Below are 25928 nucleotides of genomic sequence, written 5' to 3'. Positions count from 1 at the left end.
CATGTTTTGTGGGAAGCCAGGATTACATATCAAAGGCAGCAGCTGCAGGAGGTGTGAACACTTTGCTCCGGAGCATTTGTTGTTTCTGGCCTCTGAGCGTGCCGTCTTTCACCTGCAGGGTGTCATAAATCTGTCTGTGTGGCAGGCTAGACGATACCAATTAGCCAACACACTGGTAGGTTTTTTAGGGGCATGTCTAAGTTGCTTTTTGGGTGCATGCCATAATCAATCTTGTACTGGCAACAGTACAGATTTATTAAGAGAAGATGTTTCAGAACAAACACCATAGGTTTCAGTGAAGCCATCATGTAGCTGGGTAACTCGTCATGACAAGTATCCAGTACATATACTTAAGACGGCTTCCCTGTTCACTTGTACCATCTAATAATTGAACTAGGCAGCCCAGGGGCATATCTGCTAATGCAGATATGCCCTCACCTGTAGTATAATGCACCCTGCCTTGAGTGCTACAAGGCCTACTAAGGGTGACTTACATATATTACATGCAATGATTTTGGCATGGCACTCAGTGAGTGTGCCATGTTGTGTTTGCACCAAGACATACAGTTTGCAATGGCAGCCTGCATGCGATTTGTTGGAGAGGGCTCTATTAGAGTGGCATAATACGTGCTGCAGCCTATAAGTACCCTCTTTAGTACCTATCCCCTAAGTACCAAGGGTACCATTTACTAGGGATTTACAGAGTGCTAAAGTGTGCGCCAGTTATATCACAATTAGACTATTGTACCTTGTCTTTAGGGAAAGCGCACTGTGTAGGAAAGTGCCCCCTTTTGCATGGTTGCCCCCACTTTTTGCCAAACTGTTTATGTACTTTGACTAAGTGTGCCCTGAGTGCCTGCTAACCAGGTACCCAGGGCCTATGTTCTTTCTCTAAACTGTACTGTTGCAAAACCCAATTGGCAACTCTCTGGCCACATGTAAGTCCCTTGTAAAAGGTACTATAGGTACCAAGGGCACTGTTCCCAGGGACGGTCTCTAAGGGCTGCAGCACTTATTTTGCTACCCTTTGAGGCCCTGTATCTTTACACACACATACTGCCATTGCAGGCTGCGTGTTTTTGTGCAGAACAAAGTGAAGAGTCAACATGGTACACATTCCTGTGCGCCATGCCTACAAAACCACTGCCCTGGCATAGGTAAGCCATCCCTCTAGCTGAGTGCACTATACCAGTGGTGAGGGTACAGGTGCATGAGCCCTGTACCCCTACAGTATCTAAGCCAATTCTTCCATATTGTAAGTGCAGTAATGCCATAAAGAGTATATGGTGCTGGTAGTTTGTCATTACGAACTCCACAGCACCATAATGGCTTTACTGAAAATTGAGAAGTTTGGTATCAAACTTCTCGGCACATTAAACCCACGCAGTGTGGGATTTAATAACAAATGCTCTGAGGGCATCTTAGAGATGCCCCCTGAAAAACAACCTAAGTCTAGTGTCCTGGCTGAGTGGCTGCTCGCCAGCTGCCCCCACCAGACATGTTTCTGTGCCCCTGGGTAGAGAGCCTGCCACTCTCGGGATCCTGAAACAAAGCACATCCTGGGGCGAGGTGTAAAGCCTCCTCCACCAGGATGGGCAGGGTCTACGAAGGGGAAGCTTCAAAGGCTTGCTGCCTTTGTGAGCTTCCCCAGCCATTTGCTGCTCCCAGCAACTGGCCCCCACCGGTTCTGACCCCCCACTTGGGTGGGTGAATTGGTGTGAAAACCAAGTTAGGAGGAGAGGTGTGCCCACCTTTGCCAACCCCACCCCTCAGGTGGGGGAGGCAAGGTGAAGCACAACTCTGTCCCCGCCATCTTGCAGATGGGGGGACCCAGCCAACCAGAGTGAGGCTTATGCCCTCCTCCCGCTAGAGGGTGGCATAGGAGGGTGTGTACCCACCCCAGGGAAGGGACCCATTGATCCCGACCTGTACCTACCTGTAACACACCTAAATCTGGTATTTAGGGGCAACCCGAACCTTGCCACAAGAGTGAAGAAGGACCGAAGAAGCTGTGCTGAAAGAAGAGGAGTGCGACACCAACTGACTTGGCCCCAGCCCTACCGGCCTGTCCCAACCTCAAACCTGCTCCAGCAAAACCTCAAGGTGTGCTGCTGCCAGCAGCTCCCAAGAACCCGGAGGACCTGCCCTGCCTTCCCAAACAAAGACTTTGTCTCCCGTGAGCACCGGATTTGCTCATCAACAGACTCTGGCTCCAGCCAAATCCGTGAGTCTGCACCACTCTGCACCCACGGCCTGAGTTAGAGTGGCCCAACACCACGAGGAGGTCTCCCTTGCGATCCCGACCTGGGATCTGGTAATCCCTGACCTGCCTCAAGTCTCCAATCGATGCCTGCAGCCCCTCTCTGGCGGATCCCCGACCGCAAGCGAAGCCAATAAGAAAACCCAGACGCCTAAAGACACCCCTGCACCCAACGTCACACAGCCTTGGGTGGCCCAACCGACTGTGTCGCAACAAGCCCAGGCATCCCAACTTACCTTTCCAACCAGTGGTAGCCTCCAGAAGATCCTCGTCCCGAGCCTGCAGTGTTTGTTGCAATTGGAGAATCTCCATTGAAATCAACAGGGCACCCAACACCAAACCAGCACACTGCCACCCTTGTGCCGCTGTGGGTTCACCTTGTGTGCTAAATCGATCACCCTTTGTGCTGAACCTAACACCAGGAGCTTTGCTTCCAGAACCTTGTGGTCCGCCTGTGAGCAACCACCAACCAGAGGCCTCCTTATTATCCAGTATTAGGGTATCTTTCATAGATTCACATGCCTGAATCATTCCCCGTCGTCGAGGCGGGAGTCCCACGGTAAATAAAATATATAATAGCAGTGCCTAAAATTTCTTGTAGTAGGCTGGAAAAGCCTAAAGGCCTAACTAGGCCTCAAAACTTAGCAGCCTATCTACATCATTATGTAAAAAGACCTGAAATATTAGCCTCAGCCAATCAGCTGTCCTCACCCTCTAGAACCTTCCCTGCTCAGGCAGTTCTCCTCAGATTTTCACCGCACTTCGTGTGTAAGGGAGTCTCCCTGAGTGCCTACTCAGAGAACACCATCGACGACCCCGACGACGAAGGGATAGTCGACGAAGGCACCATCGACGGCTCCGTCGACGAGGGACCCGTCGACGAAGACACCTCCCCGTCCTTCAGACTCTCCACCTGAAGATATTGGGGGTTTTCACAATATTATGCAGAGAGCTGCTAATAGATTTCAATTGGTCGTCACAGTTGAGCAGTCGGACTGCTTTTTACATGACTTTAAGGAAGGGTATCGGAGAGTGATCAGAGCCATACCTATTATTGACTATATCTGGAAGGAAGGCCTCAATATTATGAAAACACCAGCCTCCATTCCAGCAGTTTTACAAAGGATTGATAAAAAGTATCGAGCACCATCCGATACACCTGCTTGTTTGATCGGCCATCCTCGACCGGATTCGGTCATTTCTCAGGCGGCGCAGCAAAAGTCCAAGAATCCTTCTGCTCCCATCTCAACGCCACCTGACAAGGAGGGAAGAAGGCTTGACGCCATTGGGAAGAAATTTTCTGCTAACGCAGCAGCATCCATTAAAGCAGCAAATTCCTTAGCTATCCTGGCTCGATATGACAGGCAGATGTGGTCGGAGCTCTCGGAATATCTAACCATACTATCAATCTTCTAACAGGCAGCCTGCTTCTGGTTCTTTCTCTCGGCAGGGAGGACAACGGCGCTCAGGTAATCAAAGGAGAGATTCTAACAAGCGCCAATGAGCTTTGCCGGATGTCGGCCACTCCTCTTTCCCTTCCCGTGGGCGCCAAGATTTCCGCCTATTACCATCAATGGAGGAAAATAACTTCAGATCAGTGGGTCCTGGATTTGGTCAGCAAGGGACACACTTTGGAGTTTTTACAAATACCTCCCACAACGCCGCCCAGGGGTCCCCCTCCCCCTCGTCTGCGCTTACTCTTCAAAGAAGCCTTAAAGATGCTACACAAGAATGCAATAGAACTAGTCCATCCTTCTCAGAAAGGGCTGGGCTTTTATTCACGTTTCTTCCTTGTGGAGAAAAATTCAGAAGAGTGGCGTCCAATATTGGACCTGCGCAAACTCAACAAATATCTAAAGAAACAGAGTTTCCGCATGGTCACGTTGAAGGACATTCTGAATTGTCTGAACGAAGGAGACTTTCTGGCTTCTCTGGATATGCAAGACGCATATTTTCACATCCCTATTCACCCCAACCACCGCAAATTCCTAAGATTTCAAGTGGCCGGCGTCCATTTCCAATTCAAAGTCCTCCCATTCGGCCTCAAATCGGCCCCCAGAATCTTCACGAAATGTCTAGCCCCAGTGGCTGCAATGTTGAGGTCCCTGGGACTCCAGGTGTTCCCATACCTCGACGATTGGCTGTTAAAGGGTCCCACCAGTCATTCGACCAGGGAGGCAGTCAACAAAACACTTTCACTGTTCTCGAACCTAGGATTGACCCTCAATTCTCAAAAATCTCAGCTCCACCCTCAACAACGACTAACTTTTCTGGGTGCAGTCTTGGACACATGCCAGTGCAAGGCATACTTGACACAGGAGCGTCAAAACAAGCTCGTCAAACTGGCAAAACAAATATCCGCAAAAAAGTCACTTTCAGTGCGGATGTATGCTTCCCTTCTGGGGATGTGTTCAGCTGCGATCAATCTCATTCCTATGGCAAGACTCAGAATGAGACCGTTGCAGGAAGAGTTGCTTCGTCAGTGGAAACAGGTCGAAGGATCATTCGACGACCGCATCAAAGTCACGGTCAAAATGAAACAGGCTCTTCTCTGGTGGTCGAAGACACACAACTTGTCGCAGGGTCTCACCTTCCTCCAAGAGATTCCGGACTACACTCTGACTACGGATGCGTCCATGGAAGGTTGGGGAGGTCACCTTCAGGACCTTCAGATCCAGGGAAGATGGTCTCATCAGTACCAACAGATGCACATCAACATATTGGAACTCAGGGCCATTTTTCTTTCCCTGCAAGCTTTCCTACCGAGGATCGTGAATTCGTCAGTCCTGGTGCGCACGGACAATACCACCAGCATGTTCTACATAAACAAACAGGGAGGAACGAAATCTCTTACCCTGTCACTGCAAGCTCAGGAAATGTGGGAATGGGCCTTACAGCACAACATATCCCTCAAAGCAGAGCATGTTCAAGGGATTCGAAACTCTCTAGCAGACAGTCTCAGCAGAACCTTTGTGGACTGTCACGAATGGGAACTCGAACAACATCAAGTAGACACAGTCTTTCGCCTTTGGGGGAGACCAACGCTGGATTTGTTTGCCACGCAGCAAAACAGCAAGTGCCTGTTTTATGCCAGCAGGTTCCCAGGACGGGGGTCAAGAGGAAACGCCCTCCTCATGAGATGGACCGGAATGTTTGCGTACGCTTATCCTCCGATTCCGCTCATTCCGAAAGTCCTGCAAAAGATGAAGAGGGAACACTGCACTCTCATTCTCATTGCTCCACGTTGGCCGAGACAATATTGGTTTCAAGAGCTTCTCCTGCTGACTCAACAGCCTCCGTTTTGGCTCAAACCGACTATGTCGATGCTGACAAGAGAGGACGGTCAGATTCAACATCCAGATCCTCAATCGCTGCACTTGCACGCTTGGCTCCTGATTTCCTAGAGTTCAAAGACCTAAACATTCCCTCGGAATGCAGGAAAATATTGTCGCAAGCACGTGCACAAAGTACCATCAAAACATACCGTTTCAAGTGGAAGAGGTTTTGTTCATGGTGTGGAGATAATGATGTTCATCCGCTGCAGGCTCCTCCTGAAGCCATCCTTCCTTACCTGCTTTCTCTGGCTAAATCAGGTTTAGCTTTTTCTTCCATTAAAGTACATTTGGCAGCAATCTCCAGATTCAGGAAGCACTCCAACAAACCATCCTTATGTTCTTCCTCCTTGATCAAACAATTCCTTAAAGGTCTCTTCAGAGTTTTTCCTCCAGTTCGTCCTCCTCCTCCGGAATGGGATCTTAATGTAGTCCTTTCCCAACTTCTTAAAAGGCCCTTTGAACCAATCCATAAAGCGGAACTGAAATTTCTGACTTGGAAAGTTGCAATTCTGTTGGCTCTTACTTCTGCTCGCAGAGTTAGTGAAATACAGGCGTTCACTATTACTCCACCTTTTCTGCAGTTCTCTAAGGACTTTGTTACACTTAGGACCAACCCTAAATTCATTCCTAAAGTGCCAACTCAATTCCACATTAATCAACCGGTCAAGCTTAGAACCTTTTTCCCGGATCCGAAAACTCCTGCAGAAAGGGTTTTACGTTCTCTAGATGTCAAAAGATGTCTCAAATTCTATCTGCAAAAGACAAAAGACATGCGTAAATCTACACAACTGTTTGTTGCCTATGGAAGACCCACCTTCGGTCAAGCTGTCACAAAAGCAACTATTGCCAGGTGGTTGTCCTCCACAATTACCTTCTGTCACGACAAGGCCAATAGACCTTTATCAAGGAAGGTTAAAGCTCATTCCACGAGAACAGTGTCGACCTCTACGGCCCTTTTCGCTGGAGTGACTCTAGAGAACATTTGCCGAGCTGCTACTTGGAAAAGTGTGCACACTTTTACCGAACATTACTGTCTGCAGTCGGCAGTTCAAGATGACACAGCTGTTGGTGATGCAGTGCTGCAGCATCTTCTTCACTAAGGTTGGAAAGATTATATATTTTAAACTTTACATATTTATAATGCTGTCCTATCTGTTATATTCGAAGGTTTTGATGCATATGTTATGTTGGCATGTTTTGTACTCTATTACCTTCCTGGTTGTGTGGGGATTGATTTATATTTTCTTTGTCTCCCACCTTCCTCTATCGACAGACATGATGTTACTGCTTGCTATTCTGATTCAGGCATGTGAATCTATGAAAGATACCCTAATACTGGATAAGAAAACGAGTTACTTACCTGTAACTACGGTTATCCAGTATTGGTATCTTTCATAGATTCACATGCACCCACCCTCCTCCCCGGTAGGGCAGTTCTGGCTATGGATACTACTCACTTGTGCTGGGAAAATCTGAGGAGAACTGCCTGAGCAGGGAAGGTTCTAGAGGGTGAGGACAGCTGATTGGCTGAGGCTAATATTTCAGGTCTTTTTACATAATGATGTAGATAGGCTGCTAAGTTTTGAGGCCTAGTTAGGCCTTTAGGCTTTTCCAGCCTACTACAAGAAATTTTAGGCACTGCTATTATATATTTTATTTACCGTGGGACTCCCGCCTCGACGACGGGGAATGATTCAGGCATGTGAATCTATGAAAGATACCAATACTGGATAACCGTAGTTACAGGTAAGTAACTCGTTTTCTTCCTCCATTGGATAACATTGGGCCTCAGCACTCTGCACCCGGCCACCGTAGTGACGCTGAGGGTGCCTTGAGAGTGCATCCTCGACCCTGGGGGAACCCCTGAAACCCAACTCCCACAACCAAGTACTTACTTGTAAACCGATAACTTAATTTCCTCCCATAGGATTGCATTGACTGCTTTTCTTTGAAAATTCTTGTGTGTGTGGAGTTGGTTTGTATAAAACCTTGAAAACTGCAAATATACAGAAACTGAATTACTTACTTATTGTCTAGGAAATGTTAGTGGGATATCTAGGCATATCACACTGATTAGCAAAAGTAACGTAAAAAGAAATCCAAGAAGTAACGTGTACAGTCATTTACAAAGTAACTGAACAGTAATTTACAAAGTAACTGAAAAGTAAATTTGACTGTTGACTTACCTGTAAATCAACCAACTGCATTCAACTGTAATTCACTGCATAAATTTTGCAAAATATTATTTATACAAAAAAAATTGGTCTGAGTTCAGTCTTTGAGTGTGTGACATCATTTCTTGCCTGAGTGTGCACAATAAATGCTTAACACTACCCTCTGATGAAGCCTTACTGCTCGCCCACAATACCACAAATATAGAGTAAGGTATTATCTACTTTTACCTCTGCCTACCTTTGCGGTTCCACTGGACTCTGTGCACAGTATGCCTTACTTTGGTTTAGTATATACAGAGCCAGCTTCCTACACACTACCTCTGGCGCTTGATTAGCATGGACCCAGTGTGCATCGATTGAAAAACATGAGTACTAGTGTAAAAAAGTGGGGTGACCACGATAAAAACAGGTACTTACCTACAGTATCTTAATACCGAGGCACGGATCTGAAAGAAGCCTTAGTATGCACAAGTTCTGTCTATTTCTGTAATGGAGTGTATGTAGATACCGGTGGCACTGAATATTGCGACCAGGCCTTCGACAGAGTGAGAGGTTTGGGAGCTCCAGAATGGCGTCAGGTAGAGGCTAAAAGGGGTTTGCCGGCACAGGGGCTGGAGCAGCCGGTGTAAGCTAGTCAGAAGCTAAAATAGCTTCTTACCATGTTGCTTAGAGTTGTCATTTGTAAAGTTAGTTCAATTAAATTTCTTGTGTTTCTAAATAAGTGCTAAATAATGCATGTATCTTTTTATAGCCAAGTTTAGATTGTATTATTTAGGAAACCGCTAAGGAATGTTTTTGGCTGTGTATAAAGAGCTGCAATTGTGTGTCTTGAATTTCTGCTCTTCATTTTTTCTATTGCGCCTCTTGTTTTCAGGTTGGTGATTTCGGGTTAGCTCGAGAGTATGGATCTCCTTTGAAACCCTACACTCCAGTGGTGGTAACACTGTGGTACAGAGCTCCAGAGTTATTACTGGGAGCAAAGGTACAACTCTTCATCTTTTTTTGTATATGAATGCATGTGTGCTCTTGTGCATGGTCTTTTAAGAATGCCCTTGATTTTAGTTTTAGGTCGAGTTCTTTATAGCTCTGAACTATTGCAGGGGAAACAACACTCTTGAACAAGCGGATTCTTCCCAATGCATGTTGTCTACTGAAGCGTGACGCTTTGCCAGGCGCGCGCTTGGCCTCACACCCCATCCCCATATGCTCGTTTCCCTCCCAAGCTGCTCCCCAGTCATGAGACTTCAAAGCAATGCGCTGCGCTGAAGTGATTGTTTTTCACGCGCTCTGCAGGTCACCATTTGCCGCTAGCGCTTTCATCCCGATCACTCCCGAGAGTTCTCGTGATGACTGCTCCACCATTCTAAGCCTCTTATAAAATATTTTAACAAACTACTACTCCGTACTTGTTTGCAAACATTTCACTACAACTTTAGGGTCCATTACGTACGTAGTATCACTATTCACAAAACTAGCGTTATTTGTTTGCAGCTGCTGTCCTCTTATTAAGCCACTTTGCTATCTCCCCCATCACACTACAAGTTCGTATCCCTTTCCTACCTTTATTAGGCGTCTCATTTCATTATAGCTTCGTATCCAACTACTGTGCGTTTCACACAATCCTTTTACGAGCATTGTGTGTGCTTTTTTTGCTAACGTTCGTTTTTAATCAACCTTGTATGTCTCTTCACGGCCGAGCGGCACTTCTACAATTCCTCATGTTACCTCATTGTTTTACGACGCATGCGAGCTTAATCTGCAGCCATAATGAACTCATCATACATTTTATGTGTAAATGTATGTTCTCGTGTCACCAGAGCGCATAAACATTCATTATTGCGAATTGTTATTTGCAAAATGTCATTTGCAGTTTACTTTACGTAGTACTCATTCACATTCCTCATGGGCTCCGCTTAACTGGACAGCAATTCAGGCTTGGGCTACATTATCTGCAAGGCTTTTATTTACTACAATCAACCTTTTATGCCTCCTCACGGCCGAGCCGTACTTCAAAGGCAACTCGATTTACTTCTCCGGACAACGCAGGGCTCCCCCGCTGTGTCCGTTAACTTACCCAGTCTAGCGAGAACAGCATTTAGCGGATGTCCGCCGAACGTAGCATGTGCACGTTTCTGGTTTCGAAGCCGGTACTTAACCTGAACACGCTCAGTGTTCCGTTTGCAAGCCTGCTTGATGGTGTATCTGAATCTGTAGGGTAGATTTTGTTATTTCTTTTGGTTTGTATTGCATTAATCTTGCTGCTCTATGCTGGTAGAATTGCTGGTGTTGAACCCCTCAACGCCACAGCACCACTCGACATCACAGCACCACTCGACGCCACAGCACCACTCGACGCCACAGCACCACTCGACGCCACAGCACCACTCGACGCCACAGCACCACTCGACGCCACAGCACCACTCGACGCCACAGCACCACTCGACGCCACAGCACCACTCGGCGCCACAGCACCACTCGGCGCCACAGCACCACTCGGCGCCACAGCACCACTCGGCGCCACAGCACCCCTCGGCGCCACAGCACCCCTCGGCGCCACAGCACCCCTCGGCGCCACAGCACCCCTCGGCGCCACAGCACCCCTCGGCGCCACAGCACCCCTCGGCGCCACAGCACCCCTCAGCGCCACAGCACCCCTCAACGCCACAGCATCCCTCAACGCCACAGCATCCCTCAACACCACTCAACGCCACAGCACCACTGAAGGCCACAGCATCACTCGGCACCACTGAAGGCCACAGCATCACTCGGCACCACTGAAGGCCACAGCATCACTCGGCACCACTGAAGGCCACAGCATCACTCGGCACCACTGAAGGCCACAGCATCACTCGGCACCACTGAAGGCCACAGCATCACTCGGCACCACTGAAGGCCACAGCATCACTCGGCACCACTGAAGGCCACAGCATCACTCGGCACCACTGAAGGCCACAGCATCACTCGGCACCACTGAAGGCCACAGCATCACTCGGCACCACTGAAGGCCACAGCATCACTCGGCACCACTGAAGGCCACAGCATCACTCTGTGCAACCATTCAACAACAACTGGTTCTAATATGTTCTCTCAATGTTTCAAGCTTTATTACAAATGTCACAAAAAGATGTTAATATTTCACTGCTGTTATTGGATTTTCATCACAATAAAATACAATGAACATAATCTTCCCAAAAGTTAGTTACAAAAATGTAAGCTATTGCCATTATAAATTACAATAACTTTTATTTAAGTATTAAAAAAATAAAAGCCATTGTTATTTGTAATATTAATACATCTAAGTCATGTAAATACAACACATATTGCATTACAAATGCTATAGGTGTCACGTTTGCGAAAGTTAAAAATATTGGCATTGTAAATGACAAAGCTATTAATTACGCTATTTTCAAAACCAACACATAAATAAAATATTTGTCATTTACAATACCAATAGATCAAACTTTTCCTAATGCGAGACCTATTGCATTGCAAATGCTTGTTGTTGGTTTTCATACTGACCTTTCTTCCTCACTTATATTTTGGGGTTGCTTAAGAAGCATTAGGTAGATATGGTGCAGATTGTTAGTGTTAAATGACCAGTGAGACAGTCGTCCAGATAATGTAGCACACCGTACTTCCTCTCTAGGACTGGATATAGAGTTTTGCAGCATGATTCCTTTTCTGGATTCACATGCTGTGCATTATTCCGCCGTCTAGTGGTTGGGTGTGGAAACTTTCGAGTATTTCTATTTTTAGGGCTCGCGCCCTGCGTTGCACTGCGCAGCAGTGCTCGCACAGGCGAGAATCCTTTTGTCTGGGGTTACAAAACGGACCCTGGAATCGCACACCCTTGTGCGTCTGCTTTTCCTTTTGGGGTCCGTGATTGGGCTTTGCGTGCGTGCTTTTTCAAACAGAGCACCAAAAGGTCAAAGGCGGGCGCATTGCTCCACCCATGGCCTATTGGTGTCTGCTACGCGCAGCAAAGCCCATATTTTTTCAATTATCGTGCCCAGACACAGGAGCGATAATTGAACATATTGCTCGCAGTGGCGCGTGCGCACCACTCACGAGCGTTTTTTTTTATCGGCAGCGAAACGGGCACTGAAGAAAGCCGCAAGGCTGAAACAGACGGGGAACCGACACATGCTAGCTGGTTCCGATTTTTAATATAATTGACAGGGCTCGTTGTTAAAATGCGAAACGCAGGGGCAGACGCGTTTCAGCCTTGCGGCTTTCTTCAGTGCCCGTTTCGCTGCCGATTGGAACATGCTGTGGGGGCTCCTGATTTTAAAGTCTTTAGAGTCTCTCCCAATTGGTGCTGCTCTCCGCCCCACCCCCTCACCGTTCCTCCACTCCACTCCGTAGTGATCCAGGTCGGAGTTTAAACGCCTCTCACATAGGTTGCGGACATAGTATTCCAATTGCGCCTTACATCCAGTGATGCCCAAACAGAGTTCGGTATGGGACGGCTTTGGACTCCGAGGGTCCCAGGGGCGGGGGGATGATGAAAACTCATTCTTTGAGCCAGCTACATACCACGGACCAGTGTTGCCCGCCGTATGCTTCCTCCCCATCGCAGTCAGCATTCCAGGTGAACACTTCTGACCGCTTGAGGGGGCGCCGCGTTGTCTCTGCTAGAAACTGTACCACCTTCTTTGCAAGTTGACGCAGTGCTCCTGATCGGAAGGCGTGCCGGTAAGACGGTACTTGCTAACCGTCCAATACTTCCACACCACTCCCCATCCAACAGACAGGGAACCGACACATGCTAGCTGGTTCAGATTTTTAATATAATTGACAGGGCTTGTTGTTAAAATGCGAAACGCAGGGGCAGACGCGTTTCAGCCTTGCGGCTTTCTTCAGTGCCCGTTTCGCTGCCGATTGGAACATGCTGTGGGGGCTCCTGATTTTAAAGTCTTTATTTATATATATTTATTTATCCATAGGTTAACAAGTTTCGCCAGGTTTGCTGTTTGACCTTTAATCAGTCTGCTAGTGAGTGCTTTATGGATATAGAAGCTGACTTGACACCGCTGGCATGAGTTACTATTGCACAACATGTCCCCTGTGGAAATTAAGAGAAACAGACACGTCTATGTGATAATGTCTCTTTCGGGCATGTATTCTTTCGTGACTCACTTGGTTTTGATTCTTTTAATATTAGGGAGAGTTAGCTTATTTGTGAGAGTGAGATGTGGCTGTTTCTGTGCAGAATCAGTGCAATAATGTATAGCAGCCTATGCAAAGTTTCTGCCAGCTGGAGCACTCCACTCCCACTGAAAAAGGTAATCTTGAGCTTTTTTCAGTAATTCAGCGACTTCACCAGGTCATGCTATAAAGCTGCTGTCCTACCGCAAGTTACTGAAGTTGCGGCCTCATCCGTGTGAATGTCCCTTCATTTCCTGGTTTGTGTTTGTATTTGAGGAGGCCTGAATTGATTTAAATAAAGCAGAAAAGAGAATACTCTTTAACTAACAGGCGTTACTTGCAAAAGACTGCAGCGAGTGTTAAAATGTATCGACTTGCAACCCAAACCACAAACTGACTTGTCTCTTTGCAAGTGGAGTTCTGTAGTAGGGGATCTCTGTCTATAGTCATAATCTAGTGAATAGTCCCGCCCATATGCGTGGACCCCGGAGTAATCAAAAATAATCTCTTAAATTGTCTTCATTGCAGTCCTGCATAGACACTTAAGAGAAAATTAAAGACAATGCAGCCTGTACCTACAAGGCTACACTGTCCAGTACTTCAACTAGAAATGCCAAGGATATTTACCAACATCACATTTACCATAATGAGCCAAATTCCATCCCTAGAGAAACTTCCCCTTCACAAAATCCTTGGAATGATAGAGAGGAAGGGATGGACAGACAAGCCGCCATAGGCTGCCATCATGTGTCTGAAAAAGGGATACTGTGCCTTTAAGGAACTCTCCAGAGACCCTCGGTTCCCAGCATGCACAGCCAAGTTCTTTTACTTTCAGTTCTTTTTTCCAGCTCCTGCTAGCAGAAGCCTGGAGCATGGAGCTCTCCCTTTTTGGGTTTAATTCGAATTTTTGACACTTTTCAAGTGTTTAGAGCAGTGGTTCCCAAACTTTTGACTCGTGAGGACCCCCACTGAATCCCTACTGGAAGCCGGGGACCCCCAAGCAATTTGTACAATTTCAATTAAAAAAAATTAAAACAGTAATTTGCAAAAAATACACAAACAAGTACACACCAAACAAATACTTGCATTACTAAAGCTTTTATTATTTACAGTGTGTGTTAATTTGGTAATGCGAAGATCTGACAATCGCCACATTGGTTTTGCACTCTCTTCAGTGCTCTTTGGGCAAGATAATCTGCAAGTTCATGCATATAAACTGACTGCCAATGTATTTGTTTTGAAAAAATGGATGGCACTCGGGGACACCACCACATCACTCGGGGACACCACCACATCACTCGGGGACACCACCACATCACTCGGGGACACCACCACATCACTCGGGGACACCACCACATCACTCGGGGACACCACCACATCACTCGGGGACACCACCACATCACTCGGGGACACCACCACATCACTCGGGGACACCACCACATCACTCGGGGACACCACCACATCACTCGGGGACACCACCACATCACTCGGGGACACCACCACATCACTCGGGGACACCACCACATCACTCTGGGGCACCACCACATCACTCTGGGGCACCACCACATCACTCGGGGGCACCACCACATCACTCGGGGACACCACCACATCACTCGGGGACACCACCACATCACTCGGGGACACCACCACATCACTCGGGGACACCACCACATCACTCGGGGACACCACCATATCACTCGGGGACACCACCACATTACTCTGGGGGACACCACCACATCACTCAGCCCAACCACATCATCACTCAGCACCACAACACCACTGTCCTTTCTTGCTACCAACAAGCACTGCCATAGCCAATAGGACTCGCATTAGGAAAGTGTAAGCTATTGGCTTTGAGAATAACAATGCTATTAATTTATATATTTTCAAAGCCAACACATATTAAAAAAATGTGTCATTTACAATACCAATAGCTCACAATTTCCTAATGCCATACCTATTGCATTGTAAATGCTTGTTTAAATGATTGTTATGCTGCGTGTGTCAGACTGGCCTGTAGGGAAACCCGCAGATAGAGAGACAAAACTGTGCTCATAGTTGTTGAATGTCACTCCTAATTACAGACTTGATGCTTCTCACCGCGCTTGTGTATTTTCTTCATGATAAACCCATGTGTAAATGTGCAATAATGATCATTAACTCATTTTCTGTGGGCACGTTTAGTGTCGCTCCCGGCTATTGCATCGGGGACACTTGGTAGATGTCACGCTTTCCCACGTGTGGTGTGAGCATCTTGTTCCACAGGCTTGCTCTCAGTCCTATTACTGACTGTTGCACTTTTTAAAGAGAGAGAAGGTATGTAAAGCGCTCCGATACCACCGGGTAAAGCTAGCGATATATAAAACTTTTAAAAATAAAATTAGGGCTCTGGGAAGTCCCCACCACAACGTTTACGAAAGTGCTATTCTTAACCTCTGACTCTGACTCTCAGCTGGATCAAACTGAGGAATGTGAAGAAAGTGGTTGTCTGTGGAAACTGCTACAGCGCATCAATCCTGAAGCCATGAAATCCTAGGCTTTCGTTATACTAAGTTATAGTCAAATGTGCAGCAGATGAAAAGACAAGAAGTAAAGGGGAAGGGTCATCAGTAATGAAGATTGTACCTGGAAATATACAGTCACTACTGGGTATGGTTTAAGAAGCTTTTGCAGTCAGCGAAAGGAAAGGAAAAGATTAAAATGCATGAATCATTTTAACTTCAGGGAAGTTGTGACAAGCGCACTTATTTAAAAATATAATTACTCATCTGGTATGCTTTCTGGGCAAATGGGGACAGATAGCAAAATGCCCTGGGCCTGGTCACAAACAGTACAGGAAACGCACGCACTCCTGTGCGAGCTCGACGTCGGGTGATGGGCAGAAGTAAATAACACATTATAAGGGCAATCACCCTTCAGCTTGCACCTATAGCTGAAGGGTGATTGGCCAGATTTCGCTGCTGTCTTGCCGCCCAGGCCCCAGGCGCCAGCAACATTCACACCTCTCTACTGTGCGCCTGGGGGCCAGATTGTATTGCAGTCTTGCTGCCCGGTGCCAAGTACATTTACACCTCCAAAAGCCTTTTGTTTTTTTACCGACGTTAGGCACTCAAGTCCTGCGGACCCCCTGGGAATGTGTCACGGACCCCTGGGGGTCCACGGACCACACTTTGGGAAACGCTGGTTTAGAGTGTTTCACTCGACGTCTGCCTACTTCTTCTTCCATTTTCTGGGTTTTTTTTGCCAGTTTTTTGCCACTTTTCTGTCGAAAATGCCTGCATTTTTCAACAGATGCCCTGAGTGTGCCAGGAAGAAGGCCAAATTGGACGTCCACAGAGTGTGTATCCTCTGTCTCCCTTCATCCCATGTTCCTGAAGATTGTGAGATCTGTCAGTCCTTTTCCAAGAGGACCAGGAGAGAGAGAAAATCCGGCTCCAAGGCCTGGAGCTGAAGGAACTTCAGGATCAAGGTGGGTCTGGGCATGGGAGGGCTGGAACTGAGTCCTCTGCCCGTGCTGCGGCCTCTGGGGGGCTCCCCAGTTAAGAGAAGGCCAGGAAACGGCACAGATCTCCGTCAACGGCCTCAACGTCTGCGTCGAGAGGGTTGACCACCCTGTGCTCCCAGTCGACCCAGGGCTCTGGGTCGAAGCGGTGTTGTCGTTCAACGTATAGGGCGCTGACGTCGAAACCTCGGACGAGGTCGACGTCGAGAACTACATCAACGTCGAGGAGACGTCGTGATGGGTCCAGGCACCGGCGCTCGCCGTCGAGGTGGCGACGCCGCTCGCTGTCGAGGTCTACTCGGCGTCCGACGTCGAGGAGCAGGCACTCGACGTCGAGGAAAAGGAGATCGCCGTCTAGGGATGTGTCGACGTTGAGGCGTTCGACGTCGAGGAAGAGGTCGACGTCTAGAAATGAGAAGTCAACCTCTGGGAGGCGATCCAGGGCAAGGACGGCGTCCCCGGGGGTCAGCCTGTCCTCTGCTTACATGAGCCCCTGGTTGCGGCGGCGCTGGCGTTCGTCTAGTAGAAGGTCTGCTTCTAGGACTTCATCGCGAAGACCTTGCAATGAAGAAGAGAGTGGTTAGATCTTCCGACTCGGAGTACTCTCAAATCTACTCACCTTCTCGGCCGAGGTCGCTTAGGCCTCCTCCGTTTCTGCCGAAGAGTCCCACTCCTCCACCTCTTCCTAGGACGACGACTCCTCTTCCGAAGACTCCTCCGCCTCCTCATCGCCCTCCGCCGCTTCCACCGCGGCCTCCTCCAAAGTCCGTCGCACTTCCCTTCACCACCTAAGGGGGCACCAAAGCTGAAGACTCCAGCTCTACTGCCGCAGCTTCCACCCCCGACCAGGCCGGTGGATCGTCCACGACCTCGGAGGTCCAGATCAAGATCCAGGTCGCGATCCAGGTGAAGACGCCGCTCTAGGAGTGACCGTCTTTCATCTACAAGGTCCCGGCGGCGTCACAGATGAGATCGGTCGAGATCCCGTCATACGGATTCGTCCAGTGCTCGGGGTATTCGGCCACTTTGTCAGATTCACCCCACACGAGAGTGTCGCCAGTGGACAACATTGTGTCGTTTCAAGAGGTGTTGTTGCGAGGGGCGGCGAAGCTGGGTATTACCCTGACGGTGCCCACGCCTTCGACATCCGTGATCTTCGAGACCCTCCATAAGCGGCAGCTGTCTCGACCTCTGTTGCCCTTGGTGCCGGGGCTGGAGGAACCGGCGATGGAGCTTTTCCTGACACCGGCGTCAACAAGATCCGCCTCCTCCAGGCTGAAGAAGAAATATAGACCTCCAGACTCCGATCCGGCGTTTCTCAGATCGGACCGGGTCCCAGATTCTGTGATTGTCGCGGCCGCCAGGAAACAACACGCTACTGCTCCATCATCCAAGGTACCAACGTATAAAGGGAGTAGACAGATGGATTCTGCGGGTTGTAAGGTCTGCGGTACGGCTGCTACGTCTATGAAAGCCGCTAGTGCCACGGCTCTCCTGGGGTGATACAACCGATCGTTGTGGGATTCCCTACAGCAGTTTTTGGAGCATATCCCTAGGGACAGGAAGGAGGATTTTCAGGTGATCATCAACGAGGGCATGATGGTGTCCAATCAAGTGATCAGTGCGGCGCCGGATTCCTCGCTATTGGCTGCCCATGGCTACTGCCACGAGATAAATTTGAGACGTCCTGCCTAGTTGCGCCTGGCGTCACTGAAACGAGAGGCCCAGCAGAGGGTCGCCAACCTGCCGTTCTCTGGAGCGACATTGTTTGGAAAACACGCTGATGAGGAGATGGCCCGCATGAAGGCGGAGGCCGAAACCCTGACGTCTCAGGTTAGAGAAGCCGAAGGAGCAGAAGAAGACTTTCCGCCCCTTCTAGAGGCGTTTTGGTGCCCAGGGCAGAGGGCAAGGTCGTCAAACTGGCCAGCAGCAACATCAGCAGCAGCAGTACCAGAGGCGGCCTTTCCAGAAGCGACAGAGTTGCAGAGGCGGCCAACGGTCCTCCTCGACGCCCAAAGGCCCGGCCGGGTCTAGGCCCTGAGGTGCTACTTCCCCCTCGTCCGTTACCCGCTCCGGTGGGGGAAAGCATCCAACATTACTTGGCAGAGTGGAGAAAAATTGCTCCGGACAAGTGGGTGCTGAATATTGTTTGCAATGGATACAGTCTTCGTTTCACCAGCCCACCTCCAGCAATTCCACCGGTTCGCTCGCAGTTCCGACTGCGCGACCTCCAGGCGGAGGCCGATACCCTGTTAAGAAAAAGGGCTATAGAAGACGTCCCTCTGTCTCAAAGGGGAAAGGGCCTTTACTCACGTTTCTTCCTAGTACAGAAGAAGGACAAGAACGAGTTCAGGCCCATTCTGGATTTGCGGCAAGCAAACAAATGGATTCGCATGGAAAAGTTTTGCATGCTGTCTTTGCACCAGATCTATCCTCAGCTACAAAGGGGAGACTGGCTTTGCGCGATAGATCTGCAAGATGCGTACTTCCATGTGCCAATTGCACAGAAATACCGGAAGTTCCTGCACTTCCTCGTCAGCACCAATCATTATCAGTACACCGTACTGCCGTTTAGACTGAAGTCTGCACCAAGGACTTTTTCGAAATGCATGGCTGTGGTGGCAGCGCACCTGCGAAAGAACAAGGTGTTTGTCTACCCGTACCTGGACGGTTGATCAAAGCCTCCACCTTCCAGGAAGCACAATGGCACTTCAACAGGACGGCCGTCCTGCTGGGCCAGCTGGGGTTGCACATAAATATGTCCAAGTCTGTCCCAATTCCTGTACAGTGCCTGCAGTACTTGGGAGCCTCCATCAATACGCTGTCAGCAAGCGTTTCTCCTTTGGAGGAGAGGCGCTTATCGATCCTTCGGAAGGCTCAGGCTCTCATAGCTGCTCCATCTACAACAGTGAGGACGGTGTCTTCTCTACTGGGGTCGATGGCCTCTTTCATCTTCCTCACTCCAAATGCGTGCCTCCACATGAGACCGCTGCAGGAATGCTTGGAGGATCAGTGGGACCAGAGGAAAGGGTGCTGGGACGACAGGATCCAGTTGTCTCGTCACCCTCAACAGTCCCTGAGATGGTGGTGTTCAGCAGAGAATCTCCTCAGAGGGGTTCCTTTTCACAAGGATATCCCCACTCAGACTATCGTGACGGATGCGTCTCTCCAGGGCTGGGGAGAGCATTCAGACCATCTACAGATCCAGGGAACGTGGTCTCTGGCGGAGTCCACGTATCGCATCAATTTCCTGGAACTAAGAGCGGTTCACTTGGCACTGAAGGTCTTTCATCCGTCTTTCCAGACCAACTCCTTGCTTGTGCAGATGGACAATACGACCACAATGTATTACCTCAACAAGCAGGGGGCTCAAGAGCACGCACACTGTTGCTGGAAGCTCAGGCGATCTGGCACTGGCTGCCAACCAGAGGACTGACGATAACGGCGACTCATCTGCCAGGTGTGTAGAATGTTCAGGCGGACGCTCTCAGCAGGTTGATCCAAGAAAACCACTAGTGGGTCATGAACGACGAGGTGCTTGACGACATCTTCACCATGTTGGGCACTCCAGACGTAGATATGTTCGCCACTGCCGAAAACAGAAAATGCTGCGACTTCGCCTCGAGGTATTACCAGCAGGGGACTCTGGGGAACGCGTTATGGATCAGCTGGTCGAACAGCTTTCTGTACGCTTTTCCATCGATTCCCCTGATTCCGGTGTTGCTCATCAAGTTGTCCCAGTCCAGGGCGCGAATGATTCTCATCGCCCCGGAATGGCCCAGACAGTGGTGGTTCACGGACCTGCTTCACTGGTCGATTCTACCTCACCGGTGGCTGCCGTGTCGGCCGGACCTTCTCACGAAGTTCGGGGGGGGGGGGGATGGTGCACCCCAATCTCTCATCGTTGAGTTTGGCGGCATGGCTCCTGAGATAGTGCAATATGGACACTTGAATCTTCCAGAGGATTGCATGGTCATATTGAAGGAGGCTAAGAGGCCTTCCACTAGGACTTCTTACGCTTACAAGTGGAAGAGATTCTGCATCTGGTGCACATCTAAGAACTATGATCCGACGACCTGCAAGGAAGATGTCATCCTTCCATACCTTCTGCATTTAGCTCAGTCTGGACTTAATTTCTCCTCCATTAAGGTTCACATCGCAGCATTGACTGCATACAGGAAATGCCCTTCACAGACGTCCTTCTTCCAGATTCCTGTGATAAAGGATTTTTTGGAAGGATTGAAGGTGTTCCCTCCTGTTCGGTTTCCTTCGTGGGAGCTGAACGTGGTGCTGTCCAGGTTGATGAAGGAACCTTTCGAGCCTATTCACAAGGCTTCACTGCAGCACCTGTCGTGGAAGGCGGCGTTTCTCGTGGCCATCACATCGGCCCGCAGGGTGAGTGAAATTCAGGCATTGTGTTGCCAGGAACCTTACACTGTATTTCATGCTACTAAGGTTATGCGTTCTCACCCTAAGTTCCTTCCTAAGGTAATCTCTGATTTTCATGTTAATCAGACTATAACTTTACCAACGTTTTTTCAGAACCCTTCCACCCCAGCGAAGCGTTCTCTCCATTCCCTGGATGTCAGGAGGGTGTTGAAATTCTATCTGGATAAGACCAAGGATATTCGTAGGTCCGACCAATTGTTTGTCAACTATGGGTCGGTCAGGACAGGTCTGGCTACCTCTAAACAGTCCATCTCCAGGTGGATTGTGTCGAACAAGACCTTAGGGGGTAAGCCTCAGGCTCATTCTACCAGGGGCAAAGCAGCTACAACAGCTTTGCTCCGCAATGTTCCCATTGCAGAGATCTGCAGGGCGGCCACTTGGAAGTCGGTCCACACCTTTGTTAAGCATTACTGTCTGGACTCTGATGCCAGGGCAGATGCTCAGGTTGGGCAGGTTTCGTTGCGAAATCTGTTTGCACAATAGTGGTGTTGTCTGTTTTTTCTCCACCGCAAGGTTGGTTTTTGGGATGGGCTTGCCATTCTATTCACTAGATTATGACTATACACCGAGATCCTCTACTACAGAAGGATTAGTTTCTTACCTGTAACTCCAGTTCTGTAGTAGGGGTATCTGTTATAGTCGTAAGCGCCCACCCTCCTCCCTGGTGGAGAAAATGGTACTGTAATGTATGCTACAGGCCTTGCTTTATGCACCTACAAAAAGAACTGAAAGTAAAAGGACTTGGCTGTGCATGCTAGGATGCCAAGGGTTTCTGGAGAGTTCCTAAAAGACACGGTATCCCTTTTTCAGACCCATAATGGCAGCCTATGGAGACTTGTCTGTCCATCCCTTCCTCTCTATCATTCCAAGGATTTTGTGAAGGGGAAGTTTCTCTAGGAATGGAACTTGACTCATTATGGTAAATGTGATGTTGGTAAATATGCTTGGCATTTCTAGTTGAAGTACTGGACAGTGTAGCCTTGTAGGTACAGGCTGCATTATTGTCTTTAATTTTCTCTTAAGTGTCTATGCAGCACTGCAATGAAGACAACTTAAGAGATTATTTTTGATTGCTCTGGGTTCCACGCACGTGGGCGGGACTATTCACTAGATTATGACTATAACAGAGATACCCCTACTACAGAACTGGAGTTACAGGTAAGAAACTACTCCTTTTAAGGAATGGGTACAGTTATTTAATTAGATCTGGTTATTTTTCTCCCCTTTCTGTGCATAAAATGTTGCTTATAGTTAAAGGATTCATTCAATAAATGATCTCACAATATAGTTCAAAACTGTCCACATTCATCAAGCGCATCTACATTGCCTATTTTCGGTGAGTGTTAGAAATGCAGCACTCCGTAAAAATAACTGTTTTTTCAGCTATCAATGTTGGATGGTCCGTTTTAGCTAGTTAATTGAAAGTGCTGCAGTAAAATGTCTGCACAATCAGCTGGCTCATCCTCTGGCCAAACCTCAAATCTCTCTATTTTCCAAGTTGCTTCTGTGCACAGGCCTTAGTATTTAACAACAGGCTCTACCCAGATCTAAGCACCAAACACCTAATCTACTGAGTTCTTTCCCCATAGTGTGTTGTTTTAAATTATGCCAGTAGGGCTTATAAAAGAGGTCTACCACCATATATGGCTTATTAGCTCTACCAGGACCAAAGTGAAGGGCAAGGGACACGTTTTATGAAACATCCATGTTTGTTAGTGTTGCCTTACTTACATTTTGCTTTTAGTTGCATCGAGAAAAAAAATAGGGGTAGACACACCGGAATACCGGTTTAATTTGGACGACTGCCAATGTGTGAATCCCAGAAGTGGCGAGTTTGTCTTTTGTTGCACAACATCACTTTTGTTTCTATACCGATTGTTTCTAATCAAAACAGCTTATATTTAAAATTGGTTGATTTAGTATAACAAAATGAAGGATTCAGCAAATTAATGAATACATAAATGAAGATGAAAGTGACTATATGCAGGAACTTTCGAGGCTCTGTATAAAGTGTCAGTGGTTTTTCTTGTACACTGCTGAGTTCGAAGGGAAGTGGTCACTGTTTACCCATTTTTTCTGACATACCAGATATTTCCACTACACAAACCTCACACCACACCACACAATTCCACGACGCACAATTCCACAACAGACAATTCCAATGCAACACATCTCTCCCTTTCCCATCCAACAACCCTATCAACTCTCCCTCACACTGCCACTACTCCCTCTCATATCACAATCCCACTGCCCCCTCTCATATCTCCCCCACACTCCCTCTCTCCTCTCTGTACTGCCTGGTCACACATACTAAACACAGTTTTGCAGCGTGAATCTTTCTAGATTTTGTAGCCCAGGTGGGCGTTGACGTCCCACCATTTGGTGTACCTTCGGTGACGTCGGCATGCTTCCTGCGATAGCTCCCACCCTTGGGCGCCATCTTCAGATTCTTTTTTCTGCCGTTGGATCTGGATCGTCGCGTGAAGCTCCAGAAAATTTGAAGGAGAAAAGAAGAAGATAACGCAAAATTCTACAGAAAAGGACTTGAAAAGACTAGGAGAAGAAGACCATCAAAGCTGGGACGACGAAGGAGGAGAAATAACTCAAGATCTTCGACGTCCGACGGGGAATGTGTGCACAGGGGGCCCCCTGAGCGCCGTAATGGACAATACACCCTTTAAATTCTGCCGTAACTGCCATCATAAGTATGCGCAGAAGGACCAGCACCCGGTCTGCAACCTCTGCCTGCCGGTCGACCACGGGAGCAAGGACTGCAGCGCCTGCTCCGTCTTCACACCGAAGACACTCAGAATAAGAGAGAAGCAGAGGATAGCTCACCACACGATGCAGGGCAAGGGCCAGGAACCGTCGCTGTACGAACTGGGCCTCTCCATCGACGACCAGGACAACATCGCCGAAGGACCAGATATCTTCACGGTCGCAGAGACCGATAAGAAAACATCAGACAAGGTAGGAGAGTCTACGTCCCCGAAACCCTCGACAGGGCCTCGAAAGTCAGAGGCAGACTCTCGAAAATCAGAGTCTAGAGCCTTAAAGGGAGCACCGGCGCCGAAAACCTCGACGACCGAAGCTGCATCCTCCGAAAAACAGCCCGGCGGATCCTTCGAAAAGGACTCCCACAAGGCGAAGACCGGCGAAAAGCCATGGTCGTCTAAGCAGGTCCCCGAAAGAGGAACCTCGACTTCGAGGGAGAAGGAGTCGAAAACCACTTCGACGTCGACTATGCCGTCGAAGAGGGCGGCCGAAACGCTCGACGCCGAGCATGCCGCGCAGATGGAAAAGAAGCAAAGAAGGCTCGAGGCCGAGCTGGAGAACATCCTCCAGAGGAAGAAACACTTCGAAGATAAAATGAGAAGCTACAGGATCCCCTCCAAGCCCGCGACGGACGTCGCCGAGGTAGAGGAGCACGAGGAGTTTGACGCCGAAGAGCCGCCGAAAACTCCGGAGCCCTCGGATCAAGGAAAAGAGGAACACCTCTATTACACAGAGGGGGAATATGGGGATCAGCGTTCGAGCTACGGCTCGGGATCCTCGGCGGTTTAAGACCTGGACTAGCAGGACATCGATGCAGAAAACCCGGAGGAGGCTGTGGAGACATACCCCTCGAGGCCTTCGCCGCCAGATGACATTGGGGCTTACAATGAGGTCATCAGGAAGGCAGCAGCAGCTTATGGGGTTAAATTGGAGGAAGAGCAGCCTAAAGCTGATTTCTTGCTGCAAACCTTGCTCCCCACGCAGACAAGGAGCCAGTTCTTGCCCATGCTGAAAAGTGTCATGGACCAAGGGAAGGAAGCGTTCAAGGAACCAGCAACTTGCAGATCCGTCAGGCCAAGGATGTAGAAGAAGTACAAGTTCTCCTCCCAGGACCCTCCCTACATCAAGGGGTCCGTCACAGCAGACTAAATTATCGCTGCAACGGCAAGGAGAAGGGCCAACATCCCGACAACATCTGGGCCACCACCTGACGAGGAGAGCAGGAGGATGGATCTAACAGGCAGAAAAATCGAAAGAAACGCGGCAATGCACTGGCGGATGGCAAACTCCAACGCCTTCCTGAACAGGCACCAATATCAACATTGGGACGAGGTGGGGCAGTTGCTCAAACACCTCCCAGAGCAATTCCAGCAAAGAGCCACACACCTCTTTGAAGAGGGAAAAAACATTGCAAACTCTTGCCTGAAGACAGCCTTGGATGGAGCAGAAACGTCCAGCAGACTGATGGCTATAGGGATCAGAGCGAAGGCAAGCCTGGCTCAAGATCTCAGGCTTCAAGACAGGTTCAGAACAACATCCTGAACACTCCATTCAATGGAGAATCGCTGTTCGGCGCCCCGGTTGATGAGAAGCTCACCCAACTAAAGAAGGATAACGAAACAGCAAGGTCCATGGGGGCCCTGCAATTCAAAGGGATGAGAAGAGGCACTCCGGCAAGGAGGCCGAACGGAAGAGGTGGTAACCCGCCAGGAACATCGCACCAGACGTTCCACAAGGGTCACCATGGTGACAATCCGGGCCAGCAGGGCCAGCAGAAGCAGACCTGGCACTACCAGAACAGGGGCCAGTCCTTTCGCGGGAGGGGAAACGGCCGAGGCCAGAGAAGGAGAGGCGGTGAGCAACCCCCCTCTAAGTGACTTTGCACGGAAGGACGTGCTCCCCCACTCAATCCCTCCGAGGGAAGAGCACAGAAAAGCGAAGGGGAGAGGGTTACATGGACAAGACACAAAGGAACATGTAACACCAGTGGGCGGCAGACTAAGACTTCCTCCAGGAATGGAGAAAAATAACCACAGACAAGTGGATACTCAACATCATGCAGTTCGGATACTGCATAGAGTTGGAAAAGAAGCCGCCAAGCAGAAGGCCAAAGAAAAAAGAGCACTCAGGAAGGGAGCTAACGCTGCTCCGAGAAGAAGCTCAGGAACTCTGGAAGGAAGCCATTGAACCGGTCCCATTCAGAGAAAGGAACAGGGGAGTGTACTCCAACTACTTCCTGGGACCAAACGTGGACGAAAGCCTAAGACCCATCCTGGACCTACGCT

General features: G+C 48.9%; 1 protein-coding gene across 13 annotated transcripts in view; it reads left to right on the top strand.

Annotated features, from left to right (window-relative positions):
* LOC144754523 (cyclin-dependent kinase 11B-like) overlaps positions 1–25928 on the top strand; it is a 431279-nt gene that overhangs the window by 318547 nt on the left and 86804 nt on the right. For all 13 annotated transcript variants that reach the window (XM_078642437.1, XM_078642431.1, XM_078642429.1 and 10 more), the window contains one exon: positions 8644–8751. In XM_078642437.1, the coding sequence (XP_078498563.1) occupies positions 8644–8751 (108 nt within the window). The remainder of the gene's footprint in view (positions 1–8643; positions 8752–25928) is intronic.

This window comes from Lissotriton helveticus, chromosome 5_1, assembly GCF_964261635.1.
Source record: "Lissotriton helveticus chromosome 5_1, aLisHel1.1, whole genome shotgun sequence".
NCBI lineage: Eukaryota > Metazoa > Chordata > Amphibia > Caudata > Salamandridae > Lissotriton > Lissotriton helveticus.
Note: the sequence above shows the minus strand (reverse complement) of the source record. Positions and strands in the feature narration are given on the sequence as shown.